The 27123-nt window shown below is 47.3% G+C and overlaps 3 protein-coding genes, 1 long non-coding RNA gene and 4 other non-coding genes across 10 annotated transcripts in view; 5 read left to right on the top strand and 3 right to left on the bottom strand.

Moving 5' to 3' along the window:
* myt1la (myelin transcription factor 1-like, a) overlaps window positions 1–15472 on the bottom strand; it is a 33655-nt gene extending 18183 nt beyond the window's left edge. The window contains exons 1-10 of one of the 2 annotated variants that reach the window (XM_044106970.1): window positions 14819–15472; window positions 9663–9968; window positions 9489–9588; window positions 5973–6150; window positions 5854–5899; window positions 4550–4583; window positions 4351–4413; window positions 1946–2355; window positions 1095–1689; window positions 295–680 (exon numbers count right to left, since the gene is read on the bottom strand). In XM_044106970.1, coding sequence (XP_043962905.1) covers window positions 295–680; window positions 1095–1689; window positions 1946–2355; window positions 4351–4413; window positions 4550–4583; window positions 5854–5899 — 1534 coding nt within the window. In that variant the 5' untranslated portion in view covers window positions 5973–6150; window positions 9489–9588; window positions 9663–9968; window positions 14819–15472. Of the gene's footprint in view, window positions 1–294; window positions 681–1094; window positions 1690–1945; window positions 2356–4350; window positions 4414–4549; window positions 4584–5853; window positions 5900–5972; window positions 6151–9429; window positions 9449–9488; window positions 9589–9662; window positions 9969–14818 lie in introns of those variants that run through there. The other variant, XM_044106971.1, reaches the window with a different exon arrangement.
* Window positions 15473–16485: 1013 nt separating this feature from the next.
* rnaseh1 (ribonuclease H1) lies at window positions 16486–20025 on the bottom strand. The gene is made up of 8 exons (XM_044106986.1): window positions 19773–20025; window positions 18785–18909; window positions 18341–18520; window positions 17736–17835; window positions 17595–17649; window positions 16919–17003; window positions 16725–16849; window positions 16486–16653 (listed from the first exon to the last, which is right to left on the bottom strand). The coding sequence occupies exons 1-8, from the start codon at window positions 19901–19903 to the stop codon at window positions 16567–16569; spliced, it is 888 nt and encodes a 295-aa protein (XP_043962921.1). The 5' UTR covers window positions 19904–20025; the 3' UTR covers window positions 16486–16566.
* A 54-nt stretch (window positions 20026–20079) lies between these two features.
* rps7 (ribosomal protein S7) lies at window positions 20080–26728 on the top strand. Its single transcript, XM_044106988.1, has 7 exons — window positions 20080–20139; window positions 20868–20953; window positions 21021–21092; window positions 21428–21571; window positions 23787–23851; window positions 24673–24823; window positions 26619–26728. The coding sequence occupies exons 2-7, from the start codon at window positions 20879–20881 to the stop codon at window positions 26694–26696; spliced, it is 585 nt and encodes a 194-aa protein (XP_043962923.1). The 5' UTR covers window positions 20080–20139; window positions 20868–20878; the 3' UTR covers window positions 26697–26728.
* Window positions 21116–21334, top strand: LOC122825911. Its single transcript, XR_006369719.1, has one exon. It is a non-coding gene; the product is annotated as a small nucleolar RNA SNORA73 family (small nucleolar RNA).
* On the bottom strand, window positions 22768–24666 carry LOC122825548. Of its 2 annotated transcripts, XR_006369663.1 has the most exons (3): window positions 24267–24666; window positions 23154–23497; window positions 22768–22819 (listed from the first exon to the last, which is right to left on the bottom strand). It is a non-coding gene; the product is annotated as an uncharacterized LOC122825548 (long non-coding RNA). The 2 variants fall into 2 exon arrangements; XR_006369662.1 differs by lacking the exon at window positions 22768–22819 and having other exon boundaries at window positions 22872–23497.
* On the top strand, window positions 23485–23703 carry LOC122825909. Its single transcript, XR_006369717.1, has one exon. It is a non-coding gene; the product is annotated as a small nucleolar RNA SNORA73 family (small nucleolar RNA).
* On the top strand, window positions 24254–24472 carry LOC122825908. The gene has a single exon (XR_006369716.1). It is a non-coding gene; the product is annotated as a small nucleolar RNA SNORA73 family (small nucleolar RNA).
* LOC122825910 lies at window positions 26042–26260 on the top strand. The gene has a single exon (XR_006369718.1). It is a non-coding gene; the product is annotated as a small nucleolar RNA SNORA73 family (small nucleolar RNA).
* Window positions 26729–27123: the final 395 nt, after the last annotated feature.

The raw sequence follows: 27123 nt of genomic DNA on the forward strand, positions 1-27123 counted from the left end.
CTGATTTGGGTTCTGGTTCTGTTAGATGGCATGGCGCCGGGTCCATATCGACGTTAACCTGCTGCCATGTGGGAGAGCTGGTCGGGGCCAAAGGTTTCCCAGCAGACAGGTGAGAACCTTACCTGGTTCCACCTGCTGGAGGATACTCTGTGATACTCTGCTCAGTCACTGTTTGCTGACGATCAGCAGCAGTAATTCTGAAGCTGCGATCAAGGAGTGGATCAGAACCCAAACACAGCTCTCCATAGTTTGGATCAGAACCGTCCTTGGGTCAGTCACAGCAGGTGTCTCTACCTTTAGGGTAGTACGCCCTCTTCAGCCCGTCCGGATGCATCCTGGACTTGCGTTCCTCAGCGGCGATGCTCAGCCTGGGGCTGTGCTGGTCCCGGCGGGCCGTGGCGTGTTCAGTCACCATCCGGTCCCTCATCACCTTTGCCCTCTCGGACTCCAGGGCGATGGCCTTCTCCAGCAGCGACAGGTTTCCCTTGGCCATGTCGAACGTGTCGTCGGAGCGGTCTGAGGCTACAGAGGTGGTGTCCTCGTCGCCCTCCTGGCTGCAGCTGTAGCCTCTGGATGCTGGACTCAGTTGCTCCTCCAGCTTCATCAGGTTCAACATCTCAGAGTAGCTCCGCTCCAGTGGCCTGGCGTCTTCCTGAACTCCTGTTGGATAGCTGTCGTACCTGAGAGAGAAGCACAGACAGGTTTCAGCAGCTCTAGATCAGGTTCCTTAGACAAAGAAGCAACAACCTGAGTCCTAAGCAAAGACTGGAGGGAAGGAGCTTCCTGTGGCTGAATGGTGTTTGGTAGAACACCTGAACCCATCAGGTGACTGGCTTTCCAACCACCAACCCATCGGACAGGATATATACTCCATCCAGCAAGTTCTTGGTCTTAGTAAACCTCCAAAGAGAGGCAGTCGGACCAAACGCCTGAACGCCGGTTCTGCTCTTCACCTGGTCTCTCAGGCTGAACCGAGCCGCTCTCCAGTAAAAAGCCCACTTCTGGTTTATGGTTACTAGATTTGGCTACAGGTTGATAGTATGTGATGTAAACCTGATCATTTGTTTTGTTTGCTCTACATGACCTGGTCTCACCTGTTCAGGTGTTGCAGCACCTGCTGGTCCACTGCTTGTTGAACGTAGTTACTGTGCAGGACGGCTCGGTCCGACGGCGGCGTCTCGCTCAGTTTTCGGGCCAGATCAAAGCACTGGTTCCTCAGACACTCCAGACTGCTGAGACATACCTGGTCCCCTGCCCCCTCCGTTTGACCCCTGACCCCCGGGCCCCGCCCATCATTCCCCACAGCGCTCTCTGGGTATCCGTCTTCAGGCAGCATGGCGCCGTGACCCTGAGCCAGGAGCTTCAGAGAGTCCACAGTCTCTCTGACCACATCGCTGTCCAGGTCCACGCTCAGGTCGCCCTGCCTGTCGTCCGGCTCGCTGCCGTCATCATCGTCATCGTCTTCCTCCCCGGCGCTGTTGGACGAGTTGCTGTTCATCTCGGACTCAGTCACGGCCTGGTAGGCGGCGTCTTCTGCGATCTTACCGAGGTTGAGCAGCGACTTGGCCACAAGCTCGTCGTAGTTCTCGTACTCTTCTCTGGGGGCGTTTCCGATGGCGCAGCTGTTGTTGTTGTTGTCCTTGTGGACGGAGTGGAGCTTTGATTGTCCGCTGGGTTTGTACTGGTTCTCTGCAGGAATTAAAACACTTCAGTCTCAATACAGCAAAGATACAGTTTGATGCAAAGAAAATGTAGAAAAAGTTCTCAGAACTTCCTGCTGATCGCCATGAGATTCCAGAACCAGAACGTGCTGCAGCCGGGTTCTGTAGCAGCAGTCTCGCCCCGTTCGGGTGCCGTTCACACTAGAACCGTCGCTGCTCCAGAACCTCACCTTTCATTCATTAAGAGATGAACGGATTTAGATCAGAACCGGATCAGAACTCACCCTGAAGCAGAGTCTGCTCCCCTTCCTCGTCCTCTTCTTCCTCTACCTCATCCTCCAGCTCTTCCTCATCGTCACCATCATCGTCGTCCTCGTCCAGCCCCTCCTCTTCCTCTGCTTCCTCTCCTCTTCCTCTCGTGTCCAAACTCTCCAAAGCAATCCTCTCCTCTTCTTCCTCTCCATGCTCCTCGTTGTCCTCAGAGAACTCTTCCTCCTCGTCTTCCTCTCCCTGCTCCTTCCTCTCTTGTCCTACCTCCATGGTTTCATAGCTGCTGAAGGCTCCACCCCCCTGCTCCTCCTCTTCCTCCTCCTCTCCCAGGCAGGAAGCGATGAAGGGCCTCCTCTTCGCTGCCGGTTCCGGGGTCTGTTTTTCCACAGTCCTCCTCTTCTTGGCCAGCGGACAGCCGTAGACGCTGCAGGGACACAAAGGGAACATTTGGGAACATTTGGTTGGTTATTAACTGGATTCATCCGGAAACATTTTCCCAGAGAGGAACAGATCCGATAACTCTTCCTCCTCCTCCTCCTCCTCGTCCAGCAGCTCTGGTCTCATTTATTTCACCAACAACAACCCTAACCCTTCACACACTGCAGTCAGAGCCAGAACCCTGGACCTGGATCAACAGGTGTGTACCTGATGGGTTCTGGATCCTGAATGAGTTCCTGACCTGGAGTCCAGGTTCTGAGCCGAACTGTCAGCAGCAGACACAGTCGGGTCGGTACCAGAATCTCACTGAAACGCCGCTGTGGCTCCTGTTGCCATGGTTACCTGCAACCTAATTAGAGCTGGCAGGGGTTATTTCCCATCGCCACGGTGACACGTCTGCAGCAAAGTTTTAATGAAACCGGATCCGGAATCAGACTGAGCGGATTTAGCCGATCTGATTGGTTTTCACCGTGAGGGGGCGGGAAGGGGTGATGGTGGCGGTTACCATGGAGACAGGTCCTGTGCAGCTTCCAGACGGTGCTGTCACTATGGCGACATTCTCCAGAAAAAACTGGGGAAGCAAAGATGGGGGATCGATTCAGAAAGAGTTACGGATCAGAACCAAATGATATAAAACCAGCGTGAAGCGTGACTGAAAGGAGAGCGCCAAGCCGAACCTGCATGATGAGGTTAGCGCTGGTTCTAACCGCTAACGCTCCGACCAACCGAGAACACCGACATGAACTTTATCAGCACAGACAGCGCCACACGCTGGTGGAGGGATTGAAATGTGGTTATATCAGAGGCTGACTACTCTGAAGCAGTGGTCAGATTCAACCAGCAGGGGGAGTCTAGCGCCTGCGCTGGCTATAGTGAAGAGCACCGGAACTTCCTCCTTAGTTAATAATAACCGTTGGAGCAGAAGCACCGTGTCCAGCTCTTTTATTAAAATGCTTCCCTTCTTCAGGGCATTTACGCTGGCAGCGTGTTGGATGGAAACGCCGCATAATGTTTTGTTCACAAAGATAAATCAATCTCAACTTTCCCCTGAAAGCGCGAAGACGAGTTGTTGCTGCGGTTCACGTAGAGCTGCGCAACCAGAACTAACGCGGCGGGTTTAAACTCTTATCTGGATGTGGACTTGGCCAAATAACATAATCCCTCACAGAGGGTTGATGTAAATATCTGGTCAGTCTGTGTCCAGTCTGAGTGAAAGGAGGCGATCCGCGCTGAGTTAAACTTCAGAGCTCAAGCAGCAGCGTGAGGCAAAGCGCAGACGCTCCAGCGGTTCTGTTGGTCGCTCTGCCGCCTTGAAGTGCATCGACTATAAACCATCTTTTAGGAATAAATTTGCTCCGCCAGTGAAACGCTCAGAGCAAGAGAGACGCTTACAGAACAGATAAAAATGTAAAAAAATAATCCTTTTTTAAAATTATTATTTTCCAAAAAACAAAAACAAGCAATGGCAGGGTTAGGGTAGACATGGCTTATAACACACTGGGGAAAACCTGCCAGCCTGTCCTTCTGTCCAGCTTGTCTCATGATGGCCTCAGTTAGCTTCTCTCACCAAGCAGCAGTTTAAAGACTCTTTATTTCCTGATCTTCTTCAGCAGAGTCTTCCTTGTTCCTAAGCAGTGAAATGTTTCGCCATCTGACGTCAGACCAACCTGTCAGGGCGAAGCGTCTAGATCCACACCAGGAAGAAAGGAAAACTACCTACAGGAGGAACTTTCTGCAGCTCAGAGGAAACATTCCCAACTTTAACAGAGAGGCCTGCTCCACCTGCTGCTTCACCTGGAACATGGAGGTCCTGGTGAAACTCTGCTTCAGCCTGAACATCTCCAGCTCCACAGGCACCATCACCAACTATCAGATCATTTCCAGCTAGAAACTGAGTTAAAAGCCAGACCAGCAGAAGAAAAGCTCTGGATCAGACCGAGCCATGATGATGATGATGGAAATGGTAGAGGGCAGATCATACCTGCGATGTCTGGCATACTTCCCGCTGACATGGCCACTGCCGTCACATCCCGGGATCGGACAGCTGAGGAGAAACAGAGCGTCACAACCCGGCAGCAACATCTGGATCTGGACCAGAGTCTGGAAACACCTGGACCTGAAACATCTGCAGGAGTACACTGATGAAGAAGAGTGATGAAGATCTGCAGACGTCTCCTTACCTGAACAACTCCTGACTCACTGCTTCCACCGCGGCTTCAGACAGAAACAGAGATTCAGGAAGAGGAACTACAAAATGTCCCACAGTCACAACGGAGGAAATAACGGCTCAGTAACAGGAAGTAACGGGTCAGTAACAGGAAGTAACGGCTCAGTAACAGGAAGTAACGGGTCAGTAACAGGAAGTAACGGGTCAGTAACAGGAAGTAACGACTCAGTAACAGGAAGTAACGACTCAGTAACAGGAAGTAACGACTCAGTAACAGGAAGTAACGGCTCAGTAACAGGAAGTAACAACTCAGTAACAGGAAGTAACGGGTCAGTAACAGGAACTAACGGCTCAGTAACAGGAACTAACGGCTCAGTAACAGGAAGTAACGGGTCAGTAACAGGAAGTAACGACTCAGTAACAGGAAGTAACGACTCAGTAACAGGAAGTAACGACTCAGTAACAGGAAGTAACGGCTCAGTAACAGGAAGTAACGACTCAGTAACAGGAAGTAACGACTCAGTAACAGGAAGTAACGGGTCAGTAACAGGAAGTAACGACTCAGTAACAGAAAGTAACGACTCAGTAACAGGTCAGTAACAGGAACTAACGGCTCAGTAACAGAAAGTAACGACTCAGTAACAGGAACTAACGGCTCAGTAACAGAAAGTAACGACTCAGTAACAGGAAGTAACGGGTCAGTAACAGGAACTAACGGCTCAGTAACAGGAAGTAACGACTCAGTAACAGGAAGTAACGGGTCAGTAACAGGAACTAACGGCTCAGTAACAGGAAGTAACGGGTCAGTAACAGGAAGTAACGGGTCAGTAACAGGAAGTAACGACTCAGTAACAGGAAGTAACGGCTCAGTAACAGGAAGTAACGACTCAGTAACAGGAAGTAACGACTCAGTAACAGGAAGTAACGGCTCAGTAACAGGAAGTAACGACTCAGTAACAGGAAGTAACGGCTCAGTAACAGGAAGTAACGACTCAGTAACAGGAAGTAACGGCTCAGTAACAGGAAGTAACGGCTCAGTAACAGGAAGTAACGACTCAGTAACAGGAAGTAACGGCTCAGTAACAAGACGTGGCGGCTAACTAACAGGAAGACATTCACCTTAAAAATTTTAATCTGCGAGGGAATTAAACAAGTCTTTAGAAGTTAATTAAAGTCTGGTACTTGGTCTTTACTGGGAGTGATACCGGGTCTGGTAATGGGTCTTTACTGGGTATGATACTGGTACTGGAGGCAGATCATCATGGTGTTAGGGTTTAAGTTTGGATATTGTCCAGAATGATCGGTCAGCTGTCGTACCTCGAACTCCTTTGGACCGGGTACGATGGCGTTTCTCAGCCTCCATCTGAAAAGTACGACAGAAAGTGTTGATCACGTGACCCGGCTGACGCTCCACGCTGAACCAGCCCTGGTTCTACCTGGCTGTAGCTGCGGTGGTGCCGCCCGCTTTCTGCTGCTGAGGACTCTTCACGCCCAGCGATGCGTCACACTCCGTCCTCCAGAGCCATGGCCTGAGGAGACAAGATGGCTGCCTTCAGAGATCCAGAGCACTGAGCCGGCCGGACTTCCTCCCACCGACCAGAGGTTCAGGAAACCCTAATTAACGAGACATTAGGCAGGTCACCAGAGGTCAGGGGTCACCCAGAGGTCAAACATCAGAAACATTAAAATGACCTGCAGCAGAGCGAGGAGAGTCCACCTGCAGACATAACTCAGAGCGGTTCTGCTTCACTTAACCCGACCACCTGGGTCGCCTGGCGCCACCACCTCACTGAGACATCAGCTGGACACAACAGAACCATCCCAAAGACCAGAACCAGAACCCTGCAGCTCCTCTCCTCATTAGCTCTATTTTCAGCTTTAATAAACTGGCAGAACATTATGACCAGAACCAGAAAAACAAACATGAATAACCAACCTATCAGAACCAATGAACACCGGCCCAAATTTCCTGAAACATTAAAGCTTTTTGCTTGGTGAGAGAACCAGAACCTGAACAGAACCAGAGGAGAACCTGGTGGTTTTGTGAAGCAGGGAGGATCAGATGACTTTAGGATGTTTGGGTCGTCTGATGAACCATTCTGGGTTCCAGGAGTCTCAGGGTTCTGGTCCAGTAGGACCCAGAGCAGCCAGACTAAAAGATCTGACCAGCACAGGTCCAGAACCTGGCAGAACCACCAGTGATTCCTCCCAGAACTGTGTGTGTGTGTTAGCTGCAGCTTCCTGCTGATTAATATTCAGTCCAACGCTCTGACTGTCTGCTACGACATGATGCAGCGCTCTGCTGCACACACACTTCATCAGACATGTCTCACTCACACACACACACACACACACACAGTCACACTCCGTCAGGCAGAGCTGCCAGTTGAACTTTGCAGAGGAAATGTTCCTCATTGACGCGACGCCCTCCCAGCCACTGGATGGCGCCAAATATAAAATGAAGAAAGGAAGAAGAAGAAGAGTCACCAGACTAGTGTAGAAAAGGAAAGAGGAATTTGAAGCTACCATCAGACTCTCTGTTTCCAGCATTTTAACAACAAATGGATCAAAGTTCTTTTTTATAACTGCCAGCACTTCATCGCCATCTGCTGGGCTGCAGGATAAACTTCAACCTCTATCGGCCCACCAGAACCAGAACCAGAACCAGTCTGGACTGAGTCCGGTTCTCCTCCTCCAGATTGCTGCTGGTCTGGGTTGGTTGTCATGGAGACGGGACAGCAAAACCTGCTGCCGGTTCTGGTCTGGAGGAGGTCGGGTACCAGCAGCGTGGGTCCAGAGGAAGTTCTGCAGAACATTCAGGCTGAAGTGTGTGGAGGTTCTGGTCCAGAGAGACGCTGGAGGACGAGATAAAATCTGGATCTGATTGGGAAAACCTGAAGTGGGTCCGATGCCCCAGAGGTTCTGGGAAAACCTGCTGAGCCCGGCGGTCGGGGCGCCGAGGCGTCCGCCATGTTTTACTATTAAAGATGTTAATTAGACAGGAAATGTAAAAATATTACTGGGTCATTAAATGTTAGAGGAAAACATCTCCAGTGAAACGATATTTAAAGCCACAACTAGTCTGAAGAACAAGTCAAAAATTACAATTAAGATAAATATCAATTATTTGGACTTTTGTTTAATCTAAATGAAGTCAGCGGCTCCATGGGGCCCCCAGGGCTTCAGGGGCCAAAATGATCATATTTTAACACAGATATATAAATGTAACATTTATTTATTGAGATGATCAAAGCTGCTGAATTTGATTTGATGGTTTCAGCATAAATAGATTAAAATATTTGAAATTTTTTAACATTTAAATGTAAGATTTTAAGCAGCTGACAAGTTTACTTTGTAAAAGTCCAAACAACAATATTCATAGTTGTCACAGAAACTGTTTTGGTTGCTCCAGTTTACGGGACGAGCAGACAGAGCATTTGGTTTGGTTTGATGCATCATATAACCGGAAAAATAATAATAAAATAATATAAAACCAGCGTGAAGCGTGACGACGAGGAGAGCGCCAAGCTGAACCTGCATGATGAGGTTAGCGCTGGTTCGTTAACCGCTAACGCGCCGACCAACCGGGAACACCGACATGAACCTTATCAGCACAGACAGCGCCACACGCTGGTGGATGGAAACGCTGCATAATGTTTTGTTCACAAAGATAAATCAATCTCAACGCTCCTCTGAAAGCGTGAAGACGAGTTGTTGCTGCGGTTCTCCAGCGGCGAGGTCGGTCGGCTCTCACGGATTTAAATGCATCGACTATAAATTTGGTCCGCCAGTGAAACGTTCAGAGCAACAGACACGCTTACGATCCTAAATAAAGAAAAAAAAATGTAAATTATTATTTTCCTGAAAACAAGCAACGCCTGGCGGTGGGGATAGGGGTGGTGGTGGAGGGGCAGTAAAGCATGGCGGCTGCCAGGCTTATGATGCACCTGGACCCGGACCGCTTCCTGGTGGTTGGAGAAACGGATCTGAGAATCTGAACCGGTTCAAACGTTCAGCATCCTCACTGATCCAGCCAATCAGACTCCGGTCTGGATCCTGACCGCCAAATCTGTTCCTGATGTTCCAGAAAAACATCTGGAAAGCTTTCCGCCACAGACAGTTCTCCTGCATCACTTCCTGTTTCTGCCACTGAGGAATTCTGCAGAGATCTCTGAGTCAATAACCAGAACCCGGCTAGACCGACCCGGAACCAGGCGGACCAGACCACAGGTCCATCTGGAACCAGAAACATTTGGATCAGGAACCCCAGAAACCAGATATACAAAACATTCTGATCCAGAACCAAAAACACTAACTTCCCTCCAAACATCAGGAATGACCTCCAGACTGTGGAAACTCGGAAAGTTTTCTGGAACCACATTCCTGAAGATGCCTCTGGTTTGGGACCCAAACCTGACCCAGTACTGATCCAGATCAGCACAGAATCAGAACATTTTTCTCACATTCTCCTGACAGAGAAAGCCTGTTTCCATGGAAACCGAGCCAGATGGGAATCAGCTGCAGGAAGTTGAGGGAATATCTGGACTAAATGACATCGGGATTTCATCTGGCAGCATCCCAGCTTCCCAACGAGATCACCATGACAACCAGCAGGACCGCAAAGCATTCATGGAGATGTCGGGATCCACCAAAGCAGACTCTGTTGACCTGCGGATGGGATTCCAAGACGGAACGGAGCAGCAGAGCGACATGAACAAATTATTCCGGAAAACCCGGATCTCCTGGAAAACTCCAGGAAAACAGCTGGAGCTGCTCAACATTCGCAACAGAAAATGCCTGGAAAACCGCTGGCATCAGCTCAGGATGAATCTGGAATATTCCTGGGATTACCAGGAAATAATCCCAGCAGAACGGAACAAAGAGGAGAGACACCTGGAGACACCTGGACACAGACTGCTGCAGGAGCACGAAGCGGCGCCATGGAAACCTACAAGCTCTTCCTCCTCTCCTCTTCCTCTGGAGTCTGCAGCCTCTTTCTGTCAAGGTCTCCGCTCCGCTCCGGATCCTTTGTGACGCTGGGCCATGCCTTCACTGGGGGAGGATGAGGATGCAGAGGATGAGGAGGATGAGGAGGATGAGGAAGAGGAAGAGGAAGGAGCGTTTACCTCTCAGTCTCCGGATCTTCTCCTGTCTTTATGTGTCGAGGACGGCGCGCAGTCAAGAGGCGCATTCAGCCTTCCTCCTCCTCCTCCTCCTCGCTGCATTCACTTCAGCGCGCGCGCATCCTGTGAGCGCGCCCCGTGAGTGCGCGCGCATCCTGTGAGCGCGCGCCCCCCGCGAGTCGTGTTGCCTCCTCTCTTTGTTCAGCTCCCAGCAGAAACTCCGGGCTTCGGCTGCAGCATCCTCTTCCTCACAGACGCTCCAGATGCTGAATCTTCTCCAGAACCAGAAGGTTCTGATCCGGACTGGTTCTGGTTTACCCAAAATTTTTAATATTTTTAATAACTAAAGAATGTTTAACCATTAATAACATAAACATGATGATAATGTGTATGACGTTTAAAAAGTTACTCGGTCAAAAATGAACAGAAATAATCTGGGTTATTTGGCTCGTCATAACGGAAACAATGGAGATTCATTTTTCTGTCATATTTTAATCATGTTATTCATTCATTATAAAACATTTAATTACTCAACTAAAAGTTTAGTTTACCACTTGAATTCTAAATATTTAGTTACCAAAGTAAACCCAAGTATTTAGCTTATTTAGCTTGCTAACTAAATACTTAATTTGAAACTGACATTTATAAATAAATGAACAACATGGTGAAAATATGACTGCAAAATTAGCCTCCATTTTCTTCTCTTATGGCAGCCTAATTATTAACTGAGTAACGGACGAACCTTATTCCAGGCGCTAGGCAAACCGCTAGCCTACGGGCTGGCCGTAGCCGTTAGCTATGTTTGACGAAAGGCCGCCAGCTGGCGCAGTTCCGTTCTTTTGTCTGGCCTCTCCGCCTACTTCCTGTCGAACTACCATCGAAAAACGGCCTGTTTTTCTACAACAATTATAACAAAAAATACACAATAAAGATCGATAGGGTGTTCTTCGTCTTCTTCTGTGATGCTTGTCGGCGGTTGGTAAACAACGAAATTGGTGCACTACCGCCACCGGCTGGTATGGAGTGTGAACCGGAATCTTACTCGAGAATTAATTTCTATTGAATGACTGTGTTCATTTAAGATGACGCAATATTATCTGATAAACTAGAAAATTCCTGAAGAAATTTAACTGGGGCCTGCCAAAGTGTGCCCGTCGGTTTGGACCCAGCGTTCTGATGCTAAGAATTAGCATCAATGCTAAAGAAAGCTGCAATGTAATCAATAGCATGTGGAGAATCACAAGAATGTTAAGTAAGCTGGACATGCAACATTCAGTATGATAAAGTAAGTGTATTAGCTAAAATGAGCAAATATGCTAATATAAGCATAAATACTTTCAGTAGCATGTGGGGTATCATTAGAATGTTTACTGTCATTTACTTACTCCATTAAGTATACTAAACATGGCTAATAAGTCTGAAAAATAGAAAATAGCTTATTTAAGCTAAAAGGCTAATGCTAATCAACTGCCTTGCTGCAAGGCAGTTCTAACCTCGGATAAACAGATAATGCAGAATGATATCACTGCACGCCTCCGTGATGCACTATCAGAGGGGCATATTGAGGCTTTTATTTTGAAATTTGCAGTAAGCTTCATATTAAATGCCCACACTAATCCAGTGTCTAAGAGTGCTTTGGATAAACCAGTCACGTCAAGCAAAAATGAGCAAATATATGATGTAAAAATTGCCAAAGCTTTTATTTTGAAATTTTTGTTAAGCTTCATTTGAAAGGGTCAAAGTCATCCCATGTGTAACAGTCATTGGATTAAATCAGTCATATAACGCTCAAAAAAGCAATGACCTGATGTAAAAATGTTCAAGGGCTTTTATTTTGAAATTTTCAGTAAGCTTCATTTTGAAGGGCTAGACTCATCCCATGTGTAACAGTGACAGGGTTAAATGAGTTATATACAGCCCATAGCAGCAAGTAGTTCTAAAGGCCAGCTCAGTCCTCCTCTGTTTTAACTGAACTAGTAGTTCGAACTACAGTGATGATCGTGTTGTAGTCCTCAGCAGCTCTCCCTGCTCTGGGTTCCGTTGCCATGGTAAATAATCCTCTCTGCCAGCTGTGAGTGAGACATCCAGGGGGAGACAATTCTCTGTTTGAGCCAGCCAGTTTGACTAAAAAAAGCATTGCAAACAACTGTTTCCCGTTAGAACCGTAATACATATTCGAAAACCGTTTGAAGCATATGAGAGGGCTATTTGTCGTCTCACATAGTCCCGCCATTCATATCTCTACCTCACTCACAGTATTAACAGCGATGAGATAAAAAAAGTGTGTGCCAAGGTCTGTAATTTTTCAGAAATACATGGAAGTGAATCAGTGAGATCTGTCTGCTACCCTGGCGCATGACTTTGCTCTGAAGCACCTGGAGAGAAAACTGTAAGCGCTAGATAATTTTTGAAAACATTTGACCGGAGCAGGCACGCGTATCAATGTCATGACCAAGTTTGATACCAATCATGCAATATTTGTGAGCGTGAGGGCGAGTTAAAAAATGATTTGGGGTCAAAATGTCGCTCTGACTCTCACTCTAGCGGAGCGGCCTTCACACTCTGATTTTTCCAAAAATGAAAAACTTTGGGTCGCTTAGAAAGAAGTTGTGGACAAACCATAATACATATTGACGTGCTGTCTTCACTTTAAAAGAGATCACGGACGTATCTACAAAATGAAGTTTGAATGGCGTTTCTACATAAAGTTATGATTTACACAGAAAATCCTCAAAAATAGGGTATTTTCAGGATTTACTGGTTGCCTCGTCCCCTTGACGACGAGAGTTGCACCTGGTGAGCTCGTTAGTGATTTTGGGGTCGTTTTTTGCTTTTTACGTCGCCATGGTAACTCCAAATCCCACCAAAAGTAATAGCTCCAATGCCGGGTTCGAGCCGCACGTTTTGATACCACTTTTGTGGGTGGGCTCGCAGCGGTACGAGCCGCATTAACGGAGACGGAAGAAAAATAAATAATAAAGAGGCATTCTATTGGGTGTAGAACAATAGGTGCCTGCCATGCAATGCATGGAGGCAGTGACTGACTTGCTTCGCAAGTCAGTCACTGCTCTCCTTATGCATTGCTATGGGCAGGCCCCAATTATTCTACAGGTCGACTGTCACTTTTTCTGTTAAAAAAAAGCCCCAGTCCTGACCACACCCCATCTTAACCCCACACTTGGTCACGCCCCTCAGCGTGTTATGGCTCCACCCACTTTGAGGAACTGACCTCTCTGGGTCAGGAAGGTTAGCTACACTTGAAGCTAACGATGTTTCATCAGGCCTGTTCACTGCAGAAACGGTCAGAGCTGAATCCAAACAGTTAATTCAGTGCTTGTCAATTCCAGTCCTCAGTGTTAGGGTTAGGGCTCTGCATGTTTTAGATGTGCCTCTATTCCAGAACAGCTGATTGAAATGATTGCATGACCATCAAGTGCTGCAGAAGCCTGTTAATCGTCCACAGAGTCATTACAGGTGTGTGGCAGAAGGGAAACACCTGAATCATGCAGGGCAGGGAAACCGGAATTGAGAAACACTGAGTTAAGTTATTATGTAACAGGGAGGTGGTTACTTTTTAACAAGTTATCCTGAACTTATTCTGAGCTGAAAAGAGGAAAGTTTTATTTTCCTGAAAGTTTAGTTTCGATGTCTTCCTCTTTATCATCTTCTTCACCATCATCTGATCCCAGACGGTTCTGACCCAGTTGGGCCAGAACCAGCAGCCTGCTGCTGTGTAGGTGTTCGGCTCCTGCAGCCTGCGGCGCCCACCCGCTCAGCCAGAGAAAGTCGTTGCCACAGCGATGAACCATAACCCCCAGGCTCCTGGCTCCATGTATGGGCAAGGAGCCGTGACCTTTGACCTGCAGAAACTTCTGGTATTGATTAAAGTTTCTGATCTGATTTATTCGTCTGGGAAACTGAAGAACTTTCCAGACAGGGACAAAGTCAGCACAGTGGAACCCGTTACCATTACTCTGTTACCCTCAGTAGCTTTCTGGGAATCTTTGTACTTTTGCCTAGAGTCCTGTTTTTTGCTCCTGTGGTAGTTTGACTCATTGAAGTGAGGAGTTTCTGGGCTTTAACTAGGCCATTTCAGGACATTTTAGGAGATTCTTGAGTATTGGTTCAGTGCTGTGCTTCAGTCCAGGGTTGCCTCAGATGTTCCTGAAGCTTCTGATACAGGAGCAGGAGTCGTCATGGCGGGTCATCGACCAATCAGAAGAGGATTTAAAATATGGCGAGCACCACCATTGGCTGTTTGGCTACAGTTTATTCCGTCAACTGTGGCATCGTGTTGGTAAACTCCGAATATGACCAAGTTAACCTGTAGTTACCAATAGTTATTTAATCTTAATTTATGGGGCGTGCTGTGGTGGTGTAGGGGATAGTGCAACCCACATTTGGAGGCCCTGAGTCCCTGATGCAGTGGTCGCGGGTTCGATTCCCGGACCCGGCCGACATTCGCCGCACGTCTTCCCCCCTCTTCTTCCCCCTTTCCCGTTAGCCTGCTGTCATATGAGGGACACTAGAGCCACAAAAGAAAAATCTTAATTTATCATGGATTCATTTATATATTTGTATTTATTCATTTACTACCAGGCACACAGAAGTGATGAATCACCAATCAGAGGTGAGGAAGAGGAACTTATGATGAAGCACTTTGCTGGCTCCGCCCCCTTTCCTAACCACCTGTTCCTCAGGTAAACACCGCTGAAGGTTGCAGGTCAACAGAACACGCTGCAGTACTGCTGTTAGTCACCAATAATTAATTGGTCAAATTTTCTCCTTCCGGTTCTGGAAAGAAACACGATCTGGTTTTTATTTTGATATTAATAAAGATTAAAATCTAAATATGTCAAACATGATAGAACCAGAACATTTGAATAATAATAGCAATAATTAGTGATTCCAACATTAAAACTTGATGAAAACATTTTAATAATAACAGTCAGCGTCTGGAGCAGAGCAGCTGCTTGGTGTTTCCTGCAGCTGCCTGTTAGTATGCAGCTCAGGTCTGCAGCAGGCTGACGCCCAGAGAGCCGCGCTGCATCCCAACATGCTGCTGTTCCTCCCACTGAGGCTGCTGCTGGGAGGACTGGGCTGATCTGGGCCAAAACCAGCCTCAGACTGGGAGAACTGGCCGTGGTGCATTCACTGACCTGCTGGATCCTGTCGTAGTGTCAAATAAAGATCTCCTCCTTCCCATCTCTGTCTTGGTCCCTGTTGTCATGGAAACAGACCAGTCTGTGACATCATGTTCAGGTCAGGAGGTTCTAGACCTGCTGAAGGAGTCGAGTCCAAACAGAGCTACTCAGAACCGCAGAGCGGACCTTCATCTCTCCTGGCTATGCAGATGAGGCAGAAAGTTCTGCAGAACTCCGGTCCGGTTCCTTTGACCCAATGTGCAAAGTTTATTTTCTCAGAATGTTCTGGAGCAAAGCAGAGTTCTGATTCTACCGCCTTGGTTCCCTCCAGCTGCAGAGCTAACGAGCCGCTGAAGCGTTGACCTTTGACCCCACAGCATGTGCCGCCGCTGGCGGGATCGTGGCGGCTTGCGCTGGCCGGCAGTCAGAGGTCAGAGGTCAGGGGAGGCTCTGCCTCAGCCTGCTGCTGCCAGAGAGTTTTCAAAGCCAAACTGAGCGAGGTCAGAGTTCAGACAGAAACAGATTTATGAAATCTAGAAGTTATTTCTAAACAAACTTCTTTCTCCAATCAGAATCACTCCATGCTGAATCTGCCAGCGGTATGAATAGTTATGACCCTCTTTAAACTAGAAAATAAATCTTTTCATCCATGAAAGATTTTAACTTTAAGTCAAATTTAAACTAGCCAAAGGATTTCTTTTCATGTCTAAAATTAAAATTTATTTGGCAACAATCGAAAATAATTTCTGTAATTAAGAATAAAATAAAAAAAAAAAAACAGGAAATGGTTTTCAGTGTGATCAAGGATTATACTTCAGTATTAGTCATAATAGACTGATATAATCAGAAGTTAATTCTACATAAATTAGGAAATTAATAATCTGCTGATCTGTCCAGAGTTTAATGAAAGCCATCAACAGTGAGGAGGAAGCTGTGCTGCCCTCTGCTGGTCTGTTTGAACACCTGCAGGTCGGAACCAGGTGAAACATTAAAGATGGAATAATTCAACAAAATCTTTCAAAAAAAAATGTTGGGAATAATTTAACAGACTAAAGCAGAGCAGCTCGGGGGGGAGGAGCCATCGTGAGGGTGTCATCGGCCAATCAGAACCAGGGATTATACTTAACTAACATCTAATCCAGAGGGCCGGCATCCTGCATGTTTTATTCCGTCCCTGGTGGTACCAACAACCTTTTCAGCAGGTCAGTGTTCTTCTAATGAGCTGTCATTGGATCCAGGTGTGTTAAACCAGGGAGAGAGTAAAACCCGCAGGATGCCGGCCCTCCAGGACGACTTTGGGCTCCACTGAGCTAATCTTTCAGGGAGTAACGAGATACTTCAGAGTTTAGCCTTTTTAAACATTTTGATAAACGGTGAGAGAAACTTTCTTATGTTCTATCAGACAACAGAAACAGCAGCAGAATAAATAATCCTCCTGACTCCGAATGCTGAGTTAATTATTCCCACAGATCCGACTGAAAGGCTTGAGTTCCGTTTATATAGCAAACATGTTTTACTTCAGTTTCATTTCTAAAACAATAATTAGCCAAACTGGTACCAGTAAAGTCCCAGTTTAACGTGATGACAGCAGTGCCCCCTGCTGGATAATGATGAGAACAGCAGGAGGATGAGAACCTGTCAGCTGATCTTTGCTGCCGTTCTTTATAAATCAGGAAAGGAAGTGCCGTCGGCTTCACGGTCGGAAGTAAACTAAACTTTATTCACCCTGAGCAGAAAGAAAAACAGAAAACATCAGAAACTTTTCACAGTGGCTGCTTGGCTGCTCCCTCCCTGGACAGCCGGTCTGCCATCTCGTTCCCGGTGAACCCGGCGTGGCCCGGAACGTGCATCTGCAGGGAGAGGGACAGTTAGGAGCGCCCAGCTTTCTGTGCCAGCGGCCCGGTTCGGCCCGGTTATTTACCCAGACCACGTCCAGCTCAGAGTTCAGCCGGTCCAGCTTCATAAAGTCTTCTTTGTTGGTGATTGGACCGCCAGACTTCAGCCTCCAGCCGTTCAGTTTCCAGGTCTTCACCCAGCTGGTCACACCTGCACCAGGTCAGAGGTCAGAGGTCACCCAGCCCCGCCACCCCCCCAAGGTCCATGGCAATGACTCACCGTTGATGGTGAACTTGCTGTCAGTGTAGAGAACCAGCTTCTGGATGTGGTTCTGCCGGGCCAGTTCCAGAGCCCGGCAGGCTGCCTGGGGGCGGAGACATTACCGGGTCGCTAACGAGCCATTAACCAGCTACCGGGTCGCTAACGAGTCATTAACCAGCTACAGCGTCGCTAATGAGTCACTAACCAACTAACGAGCCATTAACCAGCTAATGAGTCGCTAATGAGCCATTAACCAGCTACCGGGTCGCTAACGAGTCACTAACCAACTAACAAATCACTAGCAAGTCATTAACCAACTAACGAGGCCCTAACACATTAACGAGTCACTAACCAACTAATGAGTCACTAACAAGTCATTAACCAATTAACAAGTCATTAACCAATTAACAAGTCACTAACCAACTAACGAGTCCCTAACCAACTAACGAGTCACTAACAAGTCATTAACCAATTAACGAGTCATTAACCAACTAACAAGTCCATAACCAACTAACGAGTCATTAACCAACTAACGAGTCACTAACAAGTCATTAACCAACTAACAAGTCCCTAACCAACTAACGAGTCACTAAGCAACTAGCAAGTCATTAAACAACTATCGTGTCACTAACAAATCAGTTAACAGGTAAACTGAGAGTGTCGCTTGAGGCGGGATGTGATGGGCGGGTCTTACCTGAATCTCTGCTCTCTGATTGGTCTGCCGCCCCTGCAGCCTCTCTGCAACATTTCTGGCCAACAGGCAGCAGCTGGTTACTTCCTCAGGGTTAGCGCCAGCAGCAGCTAGTTGAGGGTGTGTTGGTGTGTGTGGACTCACAGTGGGTGGTTCTGGCCCCAGTAGACCCCGATCCCGGCCCGGGCCTGGTCCCGGCCGTTGGCTGAGCAGCAGCCGTCGGTGTACACCACCACCGCATCACCTGGAGGGTCAGCAGCAGGTTGGAGGTCAGTCTGGGAGTGGCCACTGTTCTACTTCTAGCAGAGCTAATTTTTAGCATTTAGCTCTTTTGCTAACTTTGAAAATGTTTAGCATACTTAGCTTCCCCTAAAATAATTTTTTTCTGATGAATTCTATAGCAATAATTTAGTTGCATGTTTTAATAACTTTCAGTTGAAAGAAGTTCAAAAGTTCCATGTTGAAGTTTTGATTTGAAACTGTTAATTATTTGATCCTGTGGAGGTTTGTGGTCCTGTAGCACACTTGGTGTCCATATGGCTGAAGTTAGCATTTTAGCACTGTCTTCCACTAAATACCACGTTGACATGACGCTTCAACTTTAGCTTCCACTTCAGACCATGTTAGTATAGCACTTTAGCATTAGCAGAATTAAATTATTGCTTAGTGCTTCAGGGTCAGCGAAGCTAGCGTTTTAGCTAGCGGTGCCGACCACTGGAGGCCACAGGGCTCCAACATCGTCATCGTACCCATGTAGTTGAACCCATCACTGCTTCCTGCTAACGAGCTGTCTGATGTCTTGGCTCGTTTAGGCTGAAGCTCCGCCCCCTCCTCTGGGCGGGGCCTCTTCGTTCCTAGCGGGATGCACTCCACCGGTTCTGGGCCCCGTCTGGGGAGCAGAGAGACGTCTGCCTCTCCAGGCCAGGCTCCTGATGGGAAACACAACTGCAATCAGGAACAGAACCGTTCCAGAGGAATCAGGTCCAGTTCTGCTAAAAGGTTTCAGCTGATCCAAAACGCTGCAGCACAGGTTCTGATGAAAACACAGAGATCATGTTTATTTCAATGCAGGTCTGTCATCCATCTGATCAGTCCAGATGTTCCTACCAGAACCATTCAGAGCAAGTCTGCAGGATTACTGCTGGTTCCTAGAGGCAGAACCTTTAGTTCCTCACCTGTCTGGACCGGCTCACCTGTGCTGTGGTCCGGAACCACAGACGGGTCTTCTCCTCTGAAGAATGCCCAGGCATCTCGTTCTGATCCAAACTTCTTAAACGACGCAGCTGGAAACTTGTCCACCTGGATCTTACACTCTTCCCTGGAAGAACAAGCAGAACCAGGAAAGTCATCAGGTTTTTAGGCCCAACATTTCTCCAGAACTCTTTCCAGAATGTTCTTGTTCTGACCCGGTGAAATCTTCAGAACCTTTTGGATTTAACCCATTCCTCCTTCCTAATATTGTCTATCTATCTCCTAACACTGTTGGAAGACTTCCTGTTTTCTGTCCAATCAGAGCCCAAGGATCAGTGAGACACGCCCACTCTCTCATTCACTCCCAGTAAACTTTGGATCTGTTTGGTTCGGGAGAAACTGGACCTGAAAGTTCTGTTGAACTGGTCAAACTCCTACAGGAAACACAAAGATGGACCCACCAGACTGCTTTTAAATACTGCTAGAGAATCACCATAGCAACCACTGACTGCGAGTTTTTCCTTCTATTAAACTTTCTACTCATACTACTCCGTGAACAATATTGACCATTTCCTGCTATACTCGGTTCCTTCACAGCTGTTTAGACCATAAAACATTGGGGGGGTTTTTCTGTCTGACTATTTTAACTAAATGCTGCATTTCCGTTGACTGTAAGCGAGAATCAACTAAACTAATGGGTTAAATGTATCCATCTGTATGAAATAAACGCATACAATATGAGCTTCACTTTTGATCTAAATTATTGAAACAAATTAATTTTAATTGACATTAATTAGACGCGGCTGCTGAGGCGTTAATATTAAACAGCGGTTCCGAAAGCAATAGCCTGAGAAAATATCCAGAACCACCCGGTTCTGGATTATTATGAAGTCACAATAAACCTGGTTCATATCCGTAATTAGTAAAAAGTTTCCTAGGAAAATCTGACGAGGTAGCACTGATGGTCAGACCACCGGTACTGATCCTCACCATGACTTGTAGACTCCGGGTTTGACTCCCTTCCTGACAGCGTAGAAGAACTTTCCTTTCGGGTTCGGCATATCTGAAGCGCTGCAGAACCTTTTGAGAACTGTCCGGACCGGAGTCCAAAACCGGATCATCAGCGGAACCAGCAGAGAGTCATGTTGGGCCTAAACTGGGTGAAATTGGACGTAAACCGGGCTGTAAACCCGACAATTAACAGCAGCAATGCTACTAATTTTACTCTCGCGATATCCTAACTTCAATATTGACGGCGTACATATCTAATTCTCGCGATGCTAATGATCAGTGACGCGATTGGATTAATTGAAGTCTCGCGATGTTCCGGTCTCTTCCTTGGCCGTCGCTGACACAGGTTAGTCGTGTTATTTTCTCAGCTCATCAGTTTTCTGATCTTAAATGTGCTTTAAATCTGTTTTGTTGTTGCTTCAACAACCAGAACTTCCCATTTGGACTTTGATACCTCAGATTAAGGGGTTTGCAGCAGCGGATGGTTTCGTTAGAGGTGTATTTACAGCGTGTTAGCGGAGAGACTGTGTTAGCGGGAGAAGCTAGGCCGAGCGTGTGTTCAGTCAGCTACTGCTGGAGAATAAACTGGGAATTGACTAGACAACTGGTCCGACAGTTTCACCGAAGAACTTCCCAGCTGGGGCCAGTTTAGCTGTTAGGTCGCAGCAGGAGGACAACTGGAACCATTTCAAACCAGTTTACGGGGAGTTCAGGTCGGCAGCAACTGAGACCAGGTCACCGGTTATTCTGGAACCAGTTTAGATGTTTCTTAGTTAGATTTTATTCAAACATACTTCGTTAATGAAACTGAAATCATCCGTGTATGTTCAGAGAGTTGTGGATGGTGATGCTGTGGGCAGGAAGATTTCTGGTAGCAGTCAGTGTTACAACGAATTGTTTGAGGCATCTGACTGAGTACTTTCTGTATGATAGTCTAATGCTAACAGCTTGATATACCCCAACAACAAATCCAGCTGGTGCTGCTAATCCTCCTTTGCTTTTGCTGTTCCTCCTTAAATATGTGATGAAATCGCCTCTGACCTCTCTAACCTAACCCTCTCTATGTCTGTGCAGAGACTAAGGCCATGTTCAGTACCAGCGCTAAGATAGTGAAGCCGAACGGCGAGAAGCCCGATGAGTTTGAGTCTGGAATCTCCCAGGTAAGAGCATTCAGTCGGCCATCTTGGTGCCAGTTCTGTTCGCCTGCTGACCTGGACCTTTCTCCAGGCTCTGCTGGAGCTGGAGATGAACTCTGACCTGAAGGCCCAGCTGAGGGAACTGCACATCACCGCAGCTAAGGTGGGATTCTGCTAAACGTTTTCCCGACATGGACATCTGGGGGCGTGGCCTCCAGCTCTGTCCTGGTGGCCAATGGGAGCGCAGCTCTGAGCCGTGACGTCCAATCCCGTTCCACAATGTCAGACAGTAAGCTCCGCCCCTGGCTGCCGGTCGGCCGGCGCGGTGAGCGTCCTGCATATTCCTACGCCTTCCCAGAGTCCTTTGGGCCGTTACTGGGGAGACAAACCATGCAGGACACAGAACACTCTGGTTCTGTGTGGATCCAGATCCGCTCCGTGCTGTGCAGTGGCGCAGCGTGTTGCTGGCAGCTGACGGAGCGTTGCTCTGTGTTGCAGGAGATTGAGGTGGGCGGCAGCCGCAAAGCCATCATCATCTTCGTCCCAGTTCCTCAGCTCAAGTCCTTTCAGAAGATCCAGGTCCGCCTGGTCCGGGAGCTGGAGAAGAAGTTCAGTGGGAAGCATGTCGTCTTCATTGCACAGGTGAGAGGGCAAAGGTCAGAGGCTGGGAACCTCCCAGGTTGGGTTGCAGACCTGGTTCTGCTCAGGACGTGGAGCTAGCGCTGCAGCTAACATGAACTGATTGATTATTCTAACAGAATAAAAAATATTTTCATTCAACCAACTCAGATTTTTTATAATTTTGAAATTCCTAAAAATGCAAATAAACATTCAGAATAGTTCCTTAGATGAAACATGTTCTCATCTAAAAGTCAATGTCAGCGAGAAATCTGCTGATCATCTAAACTAGTGATGGTCCGATCAGGTTCTTTGCTGCCGGTTCTGATCTCCGATCTCTGCTGATCACCTGGATGATCACCTGTTAATTTTTCACTTTAGGTATAAATGATTCTGTTATCTGGCAATAAAGTGACCGAATGTAGAGCTGTTAGACATATTTTACCACATATCTAAATCCAGTTTCAGTTCCTGCTGCAGCTCTCAGCAGCTGCTCGCTGTCAGAGTTCACTGTCTGGAGGTTCAGCGGCTCCGTCTGTGAAATATCTCCACCAGTAGCACCGGTCCAACAGAACCGGCGTCTCGCTCCGCAGCTCCAAGACTTGAATTATTGTTGGGTTGTTTGTTCAGCTTTCTGACCGTGTTGGTACCAGCGCTGCTCTACCTGCTGTCTGGACCCGGATGTCTTTAGTTCCAAAGCTTTAAAAAGGCAGAATGTTTAAAAATTGACATCTTTTTTCAAAATGAGGTCATATTTTAATCTCTTAGTTTCATTTAGTTGGACTGAAGGCAGAATCTATGGAGGACAGATCCTGCCAAAACTGGCAATAAATAAATAGCTTGATAAAAGTAACGTGGCAAATATGGCCGCCAAAATATCAGAATTAATACAGGTGAAAATTGGAAATCCATCCATCCATTTTCTAACATCTTGTCCCTAATGGGATCAGGAGGGTTGCTGGTTCCTCTCCAGCTACGTTCCAGGCGAGAGGCGGGGTCACGGGGTCACCCTGGACAGGTCACCAGTCTGTCGTAGGGCAACACAGGACACACAACCATTCACACACACACACTCACACTCTATGGAGAAGTGTCAATTAACCTGACAGTCATGTTTTTGGACTGTGGGAGGAAACCGGAGAACCCGGAGAGAACCCACCATGCACAGGGAGAACATGCAAACTCCATGCAGAAAGACCCCGGGCCGGGAATCGAACCCAGGACCTTCTTGCTGCAAGGCAACAGCTCTACCAACTGCACCACTGTGCAGGCCTAGATTAGAAAGATCAGACAAAATAATATAGAAATAAAAGAGCAAACAGGATTGGAACTAAAATGGAAACTATTGATTAATACTGTTTAGTAATCTGTTACTCTATAACCAGTTGATTATAAAATATATCAAACTGAAATGTAATCTTTTCTAGGGTTAAAGTTCAGAATTATGTGCTTTTGGATTGAAGTGAGTGTGTGTGTGTGTGTGTGTGTGTGACGGATCTCATTGGTCAGTTTGTTTTAATGTTTTTCCTGTAAGCTGAACGTCAATGAGGGAGTTTGAACCTCCTGTAGTTCTAAGAGCCGTTTGGATCCCGCCTGAGCTTTTTACCGTCTACGGTTCTGCCGGGTCGCCGGTTCTGGAACTTTTTTTGTGGTTTTTCAAACCGGAGAGTTGAGGAGTCACTCGGTTGGACACCATGACATCTGGGAGCCTCTGACCTCCCATGGGTCAGAGCTTCTGCTTTCATGTCTTTATCATTTAGCATGATTTCATATCAAAACGTTTGCTGTCCGTTATTGTCATAAAGGTTGAGCAACATCCTTCATGTCATGTTCCTCCGGTTCCTCTGGACCAGTGGCTCCCAGTCTCTGATCTGGACGTTTCACATTTCCTGTTTATGCGTCAATATTCCCAGTGTGAACTGGTGCAGCTCCAGTTCCCGACATGGACACCTGGGGGCGTGGCCTCCAGCTCTGTCCTGGTGGCCAATGGGAGCGCAGCTCTGAGCCGTGACGTCCAATCCCGTTCCACGATGTCGGACAGTAAGCTCCGCCCCTGGCTGCCGGTCGGCCGGCGCGGCGAGCGTCCTGCATATTCCTACGCCTTCCCAGAGTCCTTTGGGCCGTTACTGGGGAGACAAACCATGCAGGACACAGAACGCTCCGGATCCGTCTGGTTCCGGTCCAGGTTCTGCTCCTCTGATCAGTTATTGATTATTGATTATTGCTGTTTGTTTTACAGAGGAGGATTCTTCCCAAACCCACCAGGAAAAGTCGCACCAAGAACAAGCAGAAGCGTCCCAGGAGGTGAGTGGACCAGAACCACTCAGTTCTGCAGAACCTGGGCCCAGGTTGGACCAGAGGGGAAAACGGACCGGTCTCCAGAGATCAGAACCGGTTCTGATTCTCAGGTCTGGACCTAAAGGAGCATCAGTAGAACCAGAACCAGAGGTGTTGGGTCGGTTCTGATTGGATCAGAGGTTCTGTAGCTGCTCTGCAGAACTCCTGAGGAGCCGAACAGGGAAGGGTCAAAGGTCAGGGTTTGGTGCGTCGCAGTTCAGCAACTCGACCCAATTGGTTCTGCTCTCAAGAACAGACCTGAGAGGGTAATGATGATGTCATCAGCAGGAAGCTGTATGATTGGTCAGAACTCTGGACCAGTGGATTTGAATGTTCAGGAACATTTTCCCAGATTTAAAAATCATTTTCCCGACATGGACACCTGGGGGCGTGGCCTCCAGCTCTGTCCTGGTGGCCAATGGGAGCGCAGCTCTGAGCCGTGACGTCCAATCCCGTTCCACAATGTCGGACAGTAAGCTCCGCCCCCGGCTGCTGGTCGGCCGGCGCGGCGAGCGTCCTGCATATTCCTACGCCTTCCCAGAGTCCTTTGGGCCGTTACTGGGGAGACAAACCATGCAGGACACAGAACCTCACAAACGTTGTGATGTCAGAATGATGTCATCGTTTTTTAGTGACTCAATAATTGTCGTACACCTTGTTGGCAAGGTAACTGTCCAGCTTAGATATTTAGCAAGCAAGCTAATTAGCTTCCAGCTATTTATTTAGTCTGAAATGAATGAACATGATAAAAAAATGACTGAAAAATAAACTTCCCTTCATCCACCCAGTCGAACTTTGACCTCCGTCCATGACGCCATCTTGGAGGACCTGGTGTTCCCCAGTGAGATCGTCGGCAAGCGGATCCGGGTCAAGCTGGACAGCAGCCGGCTCATCAAGGTCCACCTGGACAAGGCCCAGCAGAACAACGTGGAACACAAAGTGAGTGGTTCTGTTCAGACCGGACCAGAACCGGGCCAGCCGGGTTCTGATTCTGGTTCTGAAGTGTTTGGGGAATCAAACTGGGATTTAGTTTTGTTTTCATCATAGAATCGGCTGCAACACTTTCATTCCAGATTTGTTTCATTCTAGAAAAGTTTAATTTCCAGATGCATAAAGATGTTTTTAAATTGGTTCCAGACAACTAAAGGTTAAATCAACCAAAGTCAAAGGTCATCCTGCTGAACTCTGACAAATCTGTGCAGGCAGCTGTTTGGACAGCTCAGCACAGTTAATGGGCTCTTTGCACTGCGGCGCTGACGTCACATCCACATCAGCTCTCTTGTTTCCACTTTCAGTTACCATGACAACTAGAAATGACACAGTCGTATTTCAGGCACAAATAAAACAATACTATGCACTTTGTTGTCTTCCTAATATAAAGAGCTTTTAAGTTTTTATGGATTTCCAAACGATATTTACGGTGGCTTGTAAATATTCTTCGCTACCAGTTAAAGCTAACGCTGCACAGCAAAGTTTACAGCCTTCACTCCGGATCAGCTTCTTCAGCCTAAAGAAGGTAAAGGAGCCTCCTGTGTTATTTCCATGAACAACTTCTGTATTCAGCCTGAAGGAGCGAGTTTATGGGAACGAGAGAGCAGACCAGATCCAGACAGCCGAGCAACTGATCCGCCACAACAACTCTGAACCTGAGCAGTCAGCTGAAGTCAGACGGACTCCACAGCTGCTCTGCTGTTAAGCTACCGGCTTGTTGCGCTTCCTGCTTCAGAGGCAAAAGGCCTGAACCGTAAAATCCCGCGTTACTTGGTCTCTGACACTAACGGCAATAAACACACAATATACTTTAAAATCAGTACAAAATAAGGTAACAACATTGTCTGTTAGAATGTTGAGATACTTAACATATTTTTACAAGAAAAACAGAGAATGTTGCCTACTAGCATAAGCTAAAGCTAATATTAGCCACAAGGTTAAAGACGGTAAAACTCACCTTGGTACCTGAATGTATAACGAGGTGAACATCTTAAAACTTTTCTCCAGCTGACTTGTTGGGGCTTCAGATTGATGTTCATCATTAAATCCTATTTTCACCAGACTGGAAACGAGCGAGCCGTGGAGGCTGACGTGCAAAGAGCCCATTAACAATCTGGACTGATCCTAATGACTATGATGCTGCTGTAACCATAGCAACCATCAGTTCCGACATGGACATCTGGGGGCGTGGCCTCCAGCTCTGTTCTGGTGGCCAATGGGAGCGCAGCTCTGAGCCGTGACGTCCAATCCCGTTCCACAATGTCGGACAGTAAGCTCCGCCCCCGGCTGCTGGTCGGCCGGCGCGGCGAGCGTCCTGCATATTCCTACGCCTTCCCAGAGTCCTTTGGGCCGTTACTGGGGAGACAAACCATGCAGGACACAGAACGCTCCGGATCCGTCTGGAGGGAAAACGAAAAGTTTATTTCTGTAATTCATCAGAACTGTAAAACTAGTAAAAATGATTTAACTGCATTTTTCCAGACAGCTTCTAAAAACTGAGATTAAATCAAAATGTGCCAGTGGATGAGAAACAAAATAATTAGTGTTTGTCATCTGTAGTTAATCTAGAGATGATTATGATAAAAATAAAGATGTTTTAGTCCACCAGAGGGCGCTCACCGTCCCTCCAGTCCAACACTTCGGACTTAATTATAACTTTAGGAAAATCGCTCATCTGATATTTTAATTAACATAAATCTTTTAGCTTGAGACCAGGTTCTGCTCTGACCTCTGACCTCTGCAGGTGGAGACGTTCTCTGGAGTCTACAAGAAGCTGACGGGGAAAGACGTCGTGTTTGAATTCCCAGAATTCCAGCTGTAAAGGCGCCAAACTCAATAAAGTTGTTTTCTGTCTCTTTGGTCTCTGTGTGCTTTACTGTTGGTCCAGGTCCGGTTCAGTCCAGAACCAGGACCATGTCTCTGGTGGAACCGGGTCTGGATGGGTTCGAGGGCCCAGGAGACTCCAGAACCACTGAAACACAAACCTGTATCAGAAACAGGTGTAAAAGGGGCCAAAAGGCAATAAATAACTGAAGTTATAATTTAGATGTATTGCAGCTGGAAATAAAAACAGAAATAAAGAGCAACTTGCCTCAGTTATTAAATATTTAATTTTAAAAACTCAACATTATTTCTGCAGTGAATTACATCAGAAATTCATTTAATCCGTCAAATTCACCGTCAGACTCCGGAGGCGGGCCTAACACAGGCTCTGGTTCTGATTGGCTTCTTCCACAGAGACCCTGGCT

This window comes from Gambusia affinis, linkage group LG22 (assembly GCF_019740435.1).
Source record: "Gambusia affinis linkage group LG22, SWU_Gaff_1.0, whole genome shotgun sequence".
In the NCBI taxonomy this organism is placed as follows: domain Eukaryota; kingdom Metazoa; phylum Chordata; class Actinopteri; order Cyprinodontiformes; family Poeciliidae; genus Gambusia; species Gambusia affinis.